The sequence below is a fragment of the Pelecanus crispus genome, chromosome Z (assembly GCF_030463565.1).
Source record: "Pelecanus crispus isolate bPelCri1 chromosome Z, bPelCri1.pri, whole genome shotgun sequence".
Lineage (NCBI taxonomy): Eukaryota > Metazoa > Chordata > Aves > Pelecaniformes > Pelecanidae > Pelecanus > Pelecanus crispus.
The window spans coordinates 44,289,953-44,304,377 of record NC_134676.1 but is presented as its reverse complement, the minus strand read 5'-3'; the positions used below and the strand labels follow the sequence as shown (position 1 = coordinate 44,304,377).

General features: G+C 40.5%; 1 protein-coding gene across 2 annotated transcripts in view; it reads left to right on the top strand.

Annotated features, from left to right (window-relative positions):
* KIF27 (kinesin family member 27) overlaps positions 1 to 7,570 on the top strand; it is a 31,635-nt gene extending 24,065 nt beyond the window's left edge. Inside the window, exons 12-18 of one of the 2 annotated variants that reach the window (XM_075726203.1) lie at positions 20 to 196; positions 836 to 1,051; positions 2,056 to 2,262; positions 3,082 to 3,280; positions 3,742 to 3,906; positions 5,563 to 6,022; positions 6,841 to 7,570. In XM_075726203.1, the coding sequence (XP_075582318.1) occupies positions 20 to 196; positions 836 to 1,051; positions 2,056 to 2,262; positions 3,082 to 3,280; positions 3,742 to 3,906; positions 5,563 to 6,022; positions 6,841 to 6,925 (1,509 nt within the window). In that variant the 3' untranslated portion in view covers positions 6,926 to 7,570. Of the gene's footprint in view, positions 1 to 19; positions 197 to 835; positions 1,052 to 2,055; positions 2,263 to 3,081; positions 3,281 to 3,741; positions 3,907 to 5,562; positions 6,023 to 6,625 lie in introns of both variants that reach the window. The other variant, XM_075726204.1, reaches the window with a different exon arrangement.
* Positions 7,571 to 14,425: the final 6,855 nt, after the last annotated feature.

The following is a 14,425-nucleotide window of genomic DNA, read 5'->3' as shown; positions in this document are numbered from 1 at the left end:
ATCTCTATTTAAACTTTAGAAATTAGAAGAGCAAAAGAAATGGCTGGATGAAGAAATGGAAAGAATTCTCCGACAGCACCAACAGTTAGCAGAACTAGAAGAAGATGTAAAGAAAAGAGAAGCCATTGTAGCCAAAAAGGAAGCACTACTGCAAGAGAAAAGCCACCTGGAAATCAAGAAACTAAGATCTAGCCAGGTGATTTAAGAAAAAACATGAAACTCACCACAGTTATAGTGCTGACTGAAAGACTTGGGCGTGGGGGGGAGGGACAGATAGACAGCAGAAGAGGCTAAAGCCATGGGACCTGGGTCTCTACCACTGCCATGAAGTTATTGTGTGGCTTGAGCAAATCAACATTTAAAATGTAAATAACAGAGTAATATTTTTTATTCACTTTTTCTCCCCAAAATTTCAACAACAAAACAAAACAAAAAAATCTAAACTGTGGAGTTCTGTTATTGCAGAGCATATTAATTATACGATATCTAAAAATTACTCAGTCCTTTTGCAAACAAGAGAACATGACAGGAAAACATTTTGCATTATTTATTTTTCAGTAGCAAAAGTGAATAGAAATTGAAGTATCATTGTCACTTTTAATGACTAGCCCCTTCAATTTTTAGTATGTGGAAAACGACACATTGAGTGGTTTTGTTTTCTTTCATCTTTTAAGTAAATGGGAAATTTTATGGTAGCTGTCTACTCAAAATAAATGGGGTCCCATTGCAAGAAGCAGGCAAGTCTTTCACTGCAAAATGTGACAGTCTCACCTACATTTTTCTTAATGGAAGGAGTATCTCAGTTTTATATCTATGGTTGCTGTGGTTTTTTTAGGCTTTAAACGAAGATAGTATGAAATTGACTACTCGATTAAGTATGCTGGATCAGGAACTGTGTGATAAAGGCATGCAGCTTCAGGGCAGCACCACTGAAGAGAAGACAGACATTTTGGAAAAAATTCAGGTTCTCCAGATGGAAAGGGATCAGCTGCTCAGAAGAAGAAATAGTGTGGATGAGAAACTGAAAGATGGTAAAGTGTTGTCAACTGAAGTAAGTAAGCACCTCTGAGATAAATATAGGTTTTAGGTAGTGTTGTATAATAAAGCATTCCAGTCAGAACCTAAAATATCTCCAAATGTTAGATAAGCTAGAACCAAGGAAGTGAGGTTGGGTACTTATGTAAATAGCAATGTTGAAATACTGCTATGATAGCACTACTTATATACCAGTGAACATAGTTCAGAGGGACTTGATTCAGCTAGTGCCTTGACAAATTCCACTGGCCTAAGGATCATATAATCAGAAATAAGAGAACTAGAAGTTCATCAGTTTATCATATGCAGATACTTTAATGTCAGGGCATAGAACAAGGCAATGTACTCGCATAGTGATGTCCCTTGATTTTTTTCATAGGATTTTGTGAAAAAGCAAACTTCACCTGAAGGCCTCCATATTTTTACAGCGAAAATAACTTGTATTACCTGGATGGTCCACACTTGAGTTGATCAGTATAATTACACTGAAGATATAATAAATTCATATAAAAAGCACAGATTATTTTTAGGTCTGGAGAAGCAGTATGGGCATGTGGCTGAGGCGATAATGTGCCACAGAGAACCCTACTTGCCTTACTCTTCAAAATCTTCTGCACTGCTTCAGGCCATGCATTTCTGCCATATCCCTACACAAGTTATGGTCAGCTGATTTGTTCATTAATCCGACAGAAAACTAGCACAAGCAAAAAAATAATAGTAGAAGTCAAACTGTGGGGAGGATGAGGGAAGGATAGAAAGGGAAACCTGACTTCGGTTTTTGTGATGAACCATTTGATCAACCTCTGTATCATGGAAGGGGTACTATAGCAGAAGACGACAAATGTTCTAGATTTGTATTCTACGTCTTATTTTTCCCATTCCATTCTCTATGCTACTACTAGTTTGTCTTGCCCTTAAGTGTAGTTTCACTCTTGAGAATGAAGCTCAAGAGTGTCTTATGTATAGAAAGATTAATTCTGCACTTTTTTTTTTTAATATCTCACTCATTTTTTTCTGTAGGAAGAACATGTACTTTTCCAGCTGGAAGAAGGAATTGAAGCCCTGGAGGCTGCTATTGATTACAAGAATGAAAGTATTCAGAATCGCCAGCACTTGCTTAGGTCATCTCCTCAGATTCTTTCACAGAGCGAGAACAATATAGTAGGAAAACTAATTTCCTTGTCTGCTGCAGAGCTCAGAGCTATCCTCTTAAAATATTTCAACAAGGTTTGTTTTGGCTAATCAATAATATTTTATCCTATTTTCTGTTACTATTCTAGATAATGAAATTAAATGGTGTCAAGAAATAAAAACAGATTTAACAAGCTTTTGGTGAAAATCTTTTCAGGTTACATACATCTGCTATTCAGATATTTTTAATTTTTAGATTAACCTAACTAGGACACTTGCCTGTTAACTTCGTATATCTTGTTTTGGGGTCATTAGCTTAAAAGGTGCTGCAAGTCTGAAAATTTCCTTGCTTCTTTCCAGTGCTCTGTATTGCTAACTTTTGGAGCAGCAACGTATTTAAATACTGGTGTCATATTGAAATTCTTCCCAACTGCAGGCCTCATAAAGCTCAGGCTAGTATTCCTATTTTTTAATAAATCCAGTATAAACTCTTTTTGCATACACTGCCTGCAATGTGTAGAGCCAAATACTGAAGAATCATACTGACATCTGGAAACATAAAAATGAAATGCATGAGGACATGGTGTGTCTTTGTGACCTTGGGTGAAACTTGGGTGATTTTGTGACCAAGTCGTCTGTGGGATGCAAGTTGTAAGTTTTCCAGCACCTGGAAATCACTGTTGTTTCACTTTAAATTCTGCACAGGGTATTAAAAAAATCTACTAGTCATGTGATCAAAATGTACAGAGCTCATTTCTAAAGCGTGAACTTGTAGCAGCAGGCAAGTCTATTTCCAACATAAGTTTATGGCTTATAGAGACCATTGCTTTTGCATGCTTTAATCTATTAAGCAGAAGGGTAAAAGCTTTTATGAAAATGGTTTGATAAATCAAAAGAAGTGTATTTCTTTCTTAGATTGTTGGCCTACGTAAGTCGGAACGTCAATTACAAGTGCAGATTGAAGAACAGCAAATGAAGGTCATAGACCAGGAAAACGTAATACGTGAATTAGAATCTGCACTTGAACACGTCAAGTTGCAGTGTGACAGGCAGCTGACCCTACAACACAAAGAACATGAGAAAAAACTACAGTTAATACTGCATCATTTCAAAGGTACTTGCTTCTTGGGGGGGGGATCGTACAGCAAGTATTATCTTCAGTCACTACTGAGAAATACTGTATTTCAGCTGAAAAAAAAAGAATAAGGTTCAGAGATATATTTTGGCTGTCTAATTCTGATGTTGTGTAGGATGCTGAGGAACAGACACATACATGTCTGTATGAACAGAAAATTGAATATTTTTTTAAAGCAGTATCAGAATTGTATTTGCATACCAAATTTGCTGATACTGGAAAGTTGAAAGATACCTGTCCTGCTGATCTTGATCTTCTAAATACCTACTAAAACTGACAAGTGGGGTTGGCGTGGCCTTTTTGATCCTGTGTCATACTAGTCAAAATGTACACACCGCAAGCAAAGTGTCAGCAAGATACAAGACATATTCTGTCTAGTTGTGCATCTTGATTTTTGGCACAGAGACATTTGGTTCTTAAACTAGTTTTACTTGTCCTAGAACAAGATAGTGAAGGTATTGCAGAAACCTTGAAAGGGTACGAAGTAAAAGTTCAGCAACTGGAAAAAGACTTATTTTTCTATAAGAAAACCAGCAGAGAGCTGAAGAAGAAATTGAAGGGCCTCTTTGGAGAGTCATCCCATCAATTATTGACATCCACTAAATGTAAGTACATTATCTTAAAATATTTATGCAATTGTCAATAGACCATTTGAAGGGCAGGGAACACACAGAAGTATATCAGATAGACATAAAAATCGTATTTTTACTGAACTAACTGTTCTCCAGGAATATATTACACCTCTCTCCCAGTTTCAAAGGAGAGACAACATTGGTTTGTAGCTGTAGCAGTGGTATACCACTGGTTTAACTTCTTGTTCTATTTTCTCTGCATTCTAACATAATTTCAGCATCTATAAGCTGAAACTGTTGTGGTTAAGAAAAAGGAATTTTACTATCTGAAATGGTCTGAATGATGTAACTAACAGCTTTGTCATACGCCATGCTTTCAGATAGGCTGTTCCCAGCACTTGATTTCATAAAAGTTACTTACCAGAAGATTGTCAGTGAAGAATTCCATAGTTTCAGTTACTAACTTACTTTAGTTACTTACTTGCTAAGGCTAAAAGAGAGGATTTTATACACTTGTAAGGAAAAAAAAAAAAAGATCTTTCCAATGTGATTCTGTGCTTTGACACAAAAACCCAAAAAACAAACCAACAACCAACTGCTACTGTAAGTTTTTAATTGTTCCACTGCCCTATTTGCCAGAATCCAAACCTACAATAGAGCTGTTCAGGTGGAGGAGAAAAGAAGGTTCAATTTCTGTCACTGTTTTGCTTGTCTCACACCTCTTGATGCCACCACCAATACCTCACATGCACAATACTGCCTTCTTGGCCCTGTGTTTCTTCTTAAGGCTCAGCATGACTGGTTCTTCCTCCAAGCAGATGCTTCTGTTTCTTTTCACTCGGGCAGTGCCATGCCTTCCTAACACATAGATGCTGATCACATACCTGCTGCTCCTGCAATGAATTAAGCCTCAGCCCTTGCCCTCTAGGCAGGATAATGAGCCAACATATTCATTACTATAAAGTACACTGTCAAACTGTGAACATGAATATTCTAGAGGTTGGATTATAAATGAGCATGGGAAAGACTATTCCATGTCTAGTATACAAAAAAGCTTGTAGTTTAGGACATGTAGCCATGTGGGGAAACACTCATCCTAGCCAAATCGTAGCAAGAAGAAGAAGGGAGAAGATCCCTGTGAATTTCCAGCTTTTTCAAATACATATGTTTCTAAGTTTTGTGAGAAATACTCTATTTAGTTATTTTGCTTCTGAATGCATTTTGAGGCATGCTGCAATACAATGTAGTAAAAACACTTTATAATCTGTGCTGAGCTTTAAAAAAAATAAAAGCCCTGTGTGTACATTACAGTCAAATTTGCAGAATGTGTTTTGTGTGTTGTCCTAGTGTTATTGCTGACTGCTTTTGAATATATGAATAATTTTGTATTTGACTGTCATGGTTCAGTTGTTTTAAGACTGCCTACTAGGATACAGGTTAGAATGGTGAAGCTTGTATTACCAGCACCTAGTCAGAGGAAAATAATGGCTAATACCTTTGATGTTTTTGTAAATGACAAACCTTTTAACACAAAGGACAAAACGTGAGGTGCTGATAATTTTTTACCACGTTCACACCACAAGTTACTGATGCTGTAAAACCGTATTGACTAACTAATATTTCTTGATGGCAGATACTCAGAAGATTTGTAACTTTTAGCTATTTACGTCCTGATACATTTCATTTTAGGTAACAGTGCTGGTGACAAGGCATCCAGTCAAGATGAAGCAGAAGTTGCTTCTGAAGAATTCAAGCTGACACTTAACCATGAAACCAACAGTCGACCAGGGAAGATAAAAGAAACAGACAGAACAAGCTGTTCAAGAGCACAGCAGAATTCATACAAGCTTGGAGAAGATGTTTCAGAATTTGGGTGCAAGAAAGAATGTTTGTCAAGCACTACTGATGACAAAACAGGAACAGATGAAGCTCAGCCTTCAAAATCTCATCCTCAGCAACCACCTGTCATCCAGAGAAGAGAAACCGTAATACAGTTTCAAGGCGTAACTCAAGTAAAGCTGCCTCGCCGAGAGCTACGTCATATTCCTCCCTCTGAATTATCTTCGAGATGCTCAGGCCTTGGAGTTGGTGTCAGTTTTATTGTTCCAGATTCCATCGAAATGGACAAGAAGTCTAGTGTCACTAAGATGTAATTACTTTTCATTGCATTTTTAATGGCTGTTGCTACTGAAGCAACTGTATTAGATTTCTTTGTTCATGGTTTTGTTAAGTACCAACCATGGATAAATGAGCAAGTGTTCCTTAGTTCTTATTGCTCACTAGCAAGTTGTTAGGTGTTATGCTCATGCAGTGTCAGTGAATCTGATTTTAATTAATGGATTTTAATTAAGACAGTATGTAAGAACTTTCATTCAAAGGCCTTTTAACATTGAAGAAATTATTTATATTGGCTGGGTTTTTTGCAGTAACTTCAAAAAATATGTTTTTCAAGAATTGCACTGTGAAGTGCACTGTACTCGTATAAGTTAGGTTTCCTAGAACAATATTGTACTTCACTTTCTTGGGTCAGAAACAGTAACAAACTATTTAATACATTTGGATATATAGCTAGAAAATTTAGTTTCCAGACTGTCACCTCGTATTGATAATGACTGGCTTCTATACGCTTTTTTATCTAAAAACATTTTATAAGAGCCATGTTTGAGATGAAAGTTGGTATCTAAAGATAAATTTCTTCCTGAAAAGGAACATAAAAGTACTTAGGGTTTTTTTTTTTCTTCTTCTTCTTTATGGCTTATTTATGAAATTAAGAGAATTGCTTATTTCACTTTCTGGTTTTATTTGTTGGGCTTTTAAAGAATTGCACTTAGCAACTCAAAGTATGATATTTATTTCTGTACTACTAAAATGGAAAAAAAACAGAGGACCAAATTCACCATCCTCTAGGTAAGCCAGATGGACCAGTATATTATTTTATTTATACTAATTAGTTATGTCCTTTCACAGACAAATTATTCTTCTGGGTTCCATATCTGCTTCAGAGCAAGGACTACACATATCCTTCAGTTTACTGCTATACTGTTGTTGGTAATGCATTCAGGATGAAAAGCAAATATTTTTTGTAAGAGAACAGTGGTCACTGAGAAGCATATGCTTAAGAGCTGCACGGACTGGAAGGCAGAGACCAGAATGTCCGCATTTAAATAAGTTTAACACTTCTAATCGTAACACTCTCCTACACAAAGAGGGGCAGTACTGAAAGTAAGGTTAGTTTTATTTTAGTGGTGGACTTCAGCCAGTCATGTTTGAAAATGTTGTCTTAGATTACTAGGTATACTTAGGAAAGGTATTTTTGCTTTCTGCTGTTGTCTAGGTCAGGTCTTGTGTATAGCATGTGTGGCTGTAGGTATAAAAGAACTGCATTTCTCCATGCTGCAAGCACAGTTCAAATCTGTCCACATTATGAAGATGCTATTACAGCATGATAAACAGACCTATTGTCTTGCGGCACATTTTAAAATTTTCTGAGTAGACTGCAAAATATTTCATTCTAATCAGATAGATAAACCAGTTAACTTGTCAAATGATTGTATCTTACACAATTATACCTAATTATTACCTATTGTTCAGCTGAATTGTGAGATAAGGATTGGGGTCTGTTTTGATTGTTTTTGAATTGGGCTTGATTGGTTTTACTGTTATGGAAGTACTGAGTCTTAACTAATGTTAAGTTTAGTATCAGCATATATATCGTTCCTTTAATGTTTCTAGTCAAAAGCAATAAACAGAAAGAAGTAAATACAGTTTGAAATGTGTACTTATTTACTAAATCTCCATATTAAGTGAAGGAATTGTTGAAGGCGTTTCTTCTCAATACTGTGCATTATCATATGCCTCATGGTACCCTATAAATAAACATGAATTCCTCTTCTTCTGAAGTTTCCACAAATGAAAAACCTGTTCTTTATGGATGAAAAATAAGCAAAGGAAAATATAGGAAAGTACAACTCAATCACTAGTAGGTGTCAGCTGGTGCTCTGGAGGTTTCCGTAGCTGTGACACTGCAGATTAAGTAGCCGTTCAAACATTAGATTCTGTGTGCCACACACACCCATTTCAAGACGTGACTACGATGTCACCTAGTGCTAAGGTAGATAAATACATCAGGTAGATATATTTGTGATCTCTGGAGAAGTGGAAGAATTGTTGACCATGAGACGGACATAACATAAGCAAAAGAATGGGAGAGGCCAGTAAGGCAGCCATGCAGGGAAGAGAAAAACGGTGATTTACCTTCTGATTTATGTAGCTCTAATAGAGCTAACAAATAAAATGTTATACCTCTTTCAGACAATATGTAGCTCCTCTTATTTCTGCTAATTAAAACCAAGACTTTATCTGATAGGGTATTATTATGACTCTGTTTTACTTCCTTGATGTTATTCACTGGCGTTCGCGGCCTTCATTGACATTTAGCTGATGTGCAGTACAGGGGTAAAAACAATACGGAGCTAATTTGCAGTGGCCCACCATGCCATTATTTCACTTATTAACAGCTATTTCTTCTGCTATGTCCTGCTAAAACTAACTACAAAAAAAGCCATGCGTATCATCTGTTCTGTTGGCTAGCTAGTAATTGTGAATATAAACTAACTTTACTTATGATCTGATCATATGAACACTGTGATTGATGTTCTATACATTTCTATAATAGACTCTTGCCCTTTCCATTACTCTTTGCTTAGTAGTGCACATTGACCGTCGAGTTACCCCATGCCAGTAGTTTGCACAAGTTCTCTGATTTATGTAAATATTGCATCACCTTTGAGAAGCAAATCTGGCTTTCACTAAGTTAATGGAAGTTTTACCCCATCTATACGGAAACGAAGTTTTGTTTTTACTAACTTAAAGGTGAGATTTAACAGGTATTGAAACTCCAGCTATGTGTGTGCAGTGAGGGACCTTTTATCCTGGCAAAGCAATTTTCAATCTGACTGATCTGAAGGTTCCAGCTTGAATGTACTTTCCTTGCCCGGCCAATAAACAGTGCATCACTTCTGATTTTCAGGATCAGTGTGCTGAGTGGGCGGACTGTTCTATGCAGGGCTTCCAATGAATCTGAAAATACTTTGTAAGAAAAACTATTTGCAGGGCATCACTTCAACAAACGCGCGTTTTAGGCATTTCTAGTATTATGCAATTTTTTTACTTAACAGCGAACACTAAGCACAATACAGCAAACTTTTGTTAGACTGCATGCGGTAACCTCGTTAACCTAGCTTATTTATGCTATGACGGGTAATCATACAACACACGGGCAGCGCACTGGCCGAAAGGAACAATGCAAATGAGCAAAGGGGAAGGGTGGGGGGGTGTGTGTGTGTGTGTGTTGGCCAGACTGACCGGATGCCGCGGTTACAAAGTACAGTGCTGCAACTCGCCCCTGGTTAAAAACCCTCAGTAGTGCACACGGCCAGCACTGCTGCTCTCCCCCCACGGCGAGCCGGCCGGCCGGCGCTCCGCCGCAGGATCTCGAGTGACCGCAGTGGCCACAGGCGGGCTGCGCTGCGGGCTGAGGGGCTCACGGGGGGGAGGCTCAAGGCCTTGCCGGGGGGCGGGCGGCAGCGCACCGACAGCCGCAGAGCAGCTCCGCCGCGGGGGGACGCCGAGGCTCCAGCGCCGGCCCAGCGACCGCCCCGGGCCCGCCCCGCAGTTATTTTGATCCCGGCAGGAGCCCGTACGGGCCGGCGGCGCCGGCGGCCGGGCTGCAGGCGTAACGCCGCTCTGACGCAGCGCCCGGAGCGCAGCGCGCGCCCCGGCGCCCAGCCAACCAGCGGGCGAGGGACGTTAAACAAACCGGCGGGCCGGCGGCGCGCGATACGGCTACGGCTGCGGCTGCAGCGCCCGCCCCGCCCCGCCCCGCCGGCCCGTTAACCCGCCCGCCCAGGGCCAGGGGCAGCGGCGCGGCCGCTCTCCTCCTCCTCCTCCTCCGCTCCGCTCCGCTCCGCTCCTCTCCTGGCCGCCGCCACCGGAGTGAGTGTCCCGCGGGGGGCGCCCGCCCGCCCGCTCCGCCGCCGCTGCTGCTCCCCGCTCCCACCTGCTGCCTCTCTCGCGGCGGTCGGGGCTCCGCGCCGCCCTCCCCTGCCCTGCCCTGCCCGCGGTGGGAAGCGGGCGGCCGCGGGCCTGTGGCGTCCACCCGGGGCCGGGGGCCGTGCCTCCTGTAGCGGCTCCTTCCCTGCGGGCCTCGCCGGGCCCCGGCGGGAGAGCGGCGCCCCGGCCGCGGGGCGGCAGGTGTCGGCCGCGGGGCAGGCCGGCACCTCGGGGCGCTCGGCCGGCAGCGGGGCCGCAGGGCTGGGGCGGGTTTAACCGCTGCCGCCCTCGCCGGGCTGCCCCGGTCTGACCGCCTGGCCTCTCCCCGCACGCTGCCCTGCTTCTTAGGCGCCTGCACGGAGCCGCCGTTCCCTCCAGCCTGCCGTGTGCGGCGGACGTGCCGGGCTGCGCGTCCCCGCGTCTGGCGGGGGCCGAGCGACGCGGCGCTGGGAGCCCGGGGCCGGGGGGGCCCTGCCCGCCTGCCTGCCTCGGGAAGACGGGCGCCTCTCCCCACAAAGTGGCTACTTCTGCCGGTTCGGTATCGCCAGTGGCACAAAAAGGGCTCGCTGCCGCGGGTTGTGTGTGTTGAAGAGAGGTGCGTTAATTAAATTCAGCTACGGCAAAAATGCTCATCGCGGTTAGAAGCCAAAACGTCATTGGAGCGCAGGATTTACTGGTCACTGGTTATTTAAGGTCACCAATATGGATGGGTGTCTAAGAATGTTCGTATTTTTTTGTTGCATCAGTCATGCACAGCAGATTGAGCGTGAAGTTTCAAAGTTTGTTAGATAAAAAATTGTAACTTTAAAGCTTAACTAATTTCCTTTAACTTTTTTTTTGGGGGGGGAGCGAATTGGGGGAAGAAAAGCAAGTGAGGATGGACTATCAGTCAGCATCCTACACTCAAATTAAAGTCAGAGTTACATGGTTGCTTTTACATTTTAAGCCTGAGTTTAAAAAATGATTTAAAACCCCATTCTTCTTCAAAAACATAATTTTTTCCAAAGCACAGTAGTAAATTCACCATATTCCCTTTTCAAACGGTGCAAGGCCCTCTACCTGCCATGGGTTTATTGCTGCTGTGTATGCCAGTGCTGCAACTCTCGAGTAGATTCCTGAACTAGGTTTATTTTGGTGGGGTTGGGGTTTTTTTTTTCTTTTTTGGCTACAGAGTTACTTGTGAAACTCATTGACAAGCCGATGACTTGACTTGAAGTAATTTTAAGGATTTAGAGCAGTTTGATGCAGCTTTATAGCTTTTGGTCAGATAGCATAAACCAAAAGCAATTTAAATGGGGAGAGCTTGTCCAGCTGGGAGGGTCTCCTGTGCAAAACTTCCTGTAAATGCACTGATAAGGAAAAGTAGATTGAGCTTGCTGTGGTATATGTATAAACAGGCAAAGATCAATATGTAATGTGGAGAAGGTGCAAAGGTTCATCAGTGCCAGTAGAGAATGGACATGTTCTTTTATGTATAAATGTATATTGTGTATCTTAGTGTTAATTCAGGTTTACAAGCAAGTACTGAAGTCAGTCAATACTTCAGGTGTTTAAGAATGTATATTGATTGTAGATGATCATAAATATGTATTTGAGTAGTACAAACAGGTAGATTGTATGTGGGAAGAAGCTTCAGCATGACAGTACCCTATTTTCAAAGTTGTCTAAAATCTGCATCTTTATTAGCAGTTTATTTGAAGATGAAAGAGGTTAAATAGGAAATGAGTTATATTTTTGGGCTCTTCAGCATGTTTTCCTTGAAATAGTAAAGCTTCACATTTAAAGCTATGTGGTTATTTCACAGGTGTTTTAAGGGTGTACTACTTGCATCAGACTAGAGGTTCCTAAGTTGTGGTGTACTGCTCGCTTCTTAGAGGTACTTGAACACTGGTTAGTTAAGTGGCAACTCGTGCACATGTGCAAAGCTGCACACAGGCCAGGAAGCTGCTGATGCTCAAACGAAATAAGCTTGTGGATGTGTGTTAAGCTCTTTTTATTATACATATTGGACAGTTTTCAGTAGAGCTTTAAAACTTAAGTATTTCAAAAGCTATTTCACTTGTAACATGTGGGTAAATATAAGTAACTGCTACAAAAGGGATTTCAAGTTAGGGTAACACCAGATGAGTGTGTTACTTCTATTACTTCAATCTTTGTTACATCATATCTAAAATGAGACTGAAGCACTTCAGGGCATCAACTGATCTCATGTTTCTGAAATAATAGTACACTTCAGGGAACTGAAGTTAAGAATATACCTTTTCAGTCATGTCACAATTTAACTTTCTAAATATGTCTCCTCCTTTACCAAGAACTTGAGGTTCTTTGTGCTTACAAATCACTGTACGGGACGTACTAAAGTAATACATTGCATGTTTTGTAAACAGGAGCAACTTGGTGTAATCTACTGATTCAGTATGAAATTCCAAAATAATCTGTTCATGTAGGCTGACATGATTTGTGGAAGAGTATGACCTAGGGATGAGTGGAGCACCAAAAAAATTACTACTTGCTGGCCATAACAAATGCTTTTATGTTGCCTTGAAATGATATGGTGTGTTATGCTTATGTTGTTGATATATGAATCTGAATAATATGTCATTTTGGTTGTAGGAACTCTTTTCACAAGCTTTATAGTTTGAAACCAATTGCAGAGACAGTTGAACTAATAGTCTGCTAGTGATTTGCAAACCAGAATGTTTTGAAACTGGGTCATTTATTGGTGCCACCTGTGTATCGATGCAATAGTAATGTTGCAACTTCAAAATCCATTACCAGTGATCTTCTCATTAACATAAAAATGGACGGTTAGTTACTTGGTGCATTACAGAAAGGCTTCTCAGAAGCGTATGACTAGTGCTAACGCATGACGTGCATGGAAGTAACTCCAAGTACTGATGTTCATTTGTTGGGCTTTTTTTAACTTGCGGCCTCACTTTAGGTATTAATGAATTGTGTAGATGCTACAAGCATGCTTTGCTTCCTTTTACTCCTCTTGGAGTTTTTTGCTGTACTCTGTATCGTAAGGAAAGGAATGGTCTTGCATTTGGATAGATAGGCTTTGGCCAACTGACTGTTGGGAGCACATAACGTTTCTCAGGCTGCCAAACTCTTTCTTGAAAGCACTCTAAAGGTTGAAATGATTTTTCAGATCCTAGTTTGATCTGTGGAATTACAAAACACTCTGTGATATCTGAATGCTTTTTCTGTGTGATCAAAAAGCCCCTTTGAGCACAGCCTCAAGCTCAAGAATGTAAATGCTGTGATTTTCTAAGACTGTTCATGTCTATAATAAAAAAGAACAAGACAAATTATAACTCTCTATTAAAGGAAAAAAAAATCTTGTAAAAGGGGTAGCAAGCATCTATGCTTAGCTGAAAACTTTTGACATCTGTCCATTGGTTTCTTAAGGGAGGGGGAGTAAAGTCTTGGAACTGAAATATTAGGTACTTGGTAAAATTTGGCTGTCAGAATTGTAGGTGTGGTATTAAAGTGTGAAGCATGGCATGGTGGTAGGTCTCAGTGAATCACTGGATATGTCTTTAAGTGTTGCAGAAGTGGGATGATTAGACCCTGCTGTAATATGAATAGCTGTGTTGAAATGTTCTACTGAGTTAGCAATGCTAACAACTCTTCTAGACTTAACTGAAAAATAATCTATAATCTCATGTATTTGCATTTTCCTCTATAAGCTCATTACTATCCATTTTTTCTGTTCTGTGGAAACAAATGTACTTCACAAATAAACTTCTGTAAATTAATTCCATGTTGTCACTGAAGTATTGCAGTGAATTATAACAGCAGAATTCCATGGGTAGTACTTGCTTAATGTGCTTGTCTGTTGGGCACTTAATTGCATGCCAACTCCAGTCAGACAACAAAAGTATACCTGTTGTATTTTTGTTGTATTTGTTGAAAAAGGATAGAGGAGTTTGCAGCCTTATTTCATAGTGATGCAGAGCTTCAGCTGCTATGCATAACTAAGTCCAACTTCTTTTCATCTTTCTTTATCTGTTGTTCTGAAGTGACTAATAATGGTATGTTGATGATGTTTTCTCTTAAATTGTATTTCCAAAGGATCTAGCTGCTATCACTGCAGCTTGAAAATATGCAATGTTTTCAAATTGTATGGGGCAAAAAGAAGTATTTTGCACTATTAGCAGCTGACAACTTAATAAAGACTGCGTCGTGCTGTTTATCTATTTATATGAAAACCAAAATCTATCACAGGAAGTAGACAGACTAGAAGTGCCAAGCTTTTGACTGACAAGAGTCATCCTCGTAGTGCAAGGACTTTTTTTAAGGCAAATACAGTAGAGAGTTTACAAACTTCCAGTGTTAAGCCTGTTGTCTGTTGTAGTCTGGTGCCAAGAGCACGATCCAATATTGTACGTTTGTGTTATAGTGTGACCGAGCACTTATCCTTGCCATTTTTCTGTGAACATGTATCTTTACTCTTTTCTCTGAGTTCCAGGTTTCAACCTTCTGCATGTTCAAGTAG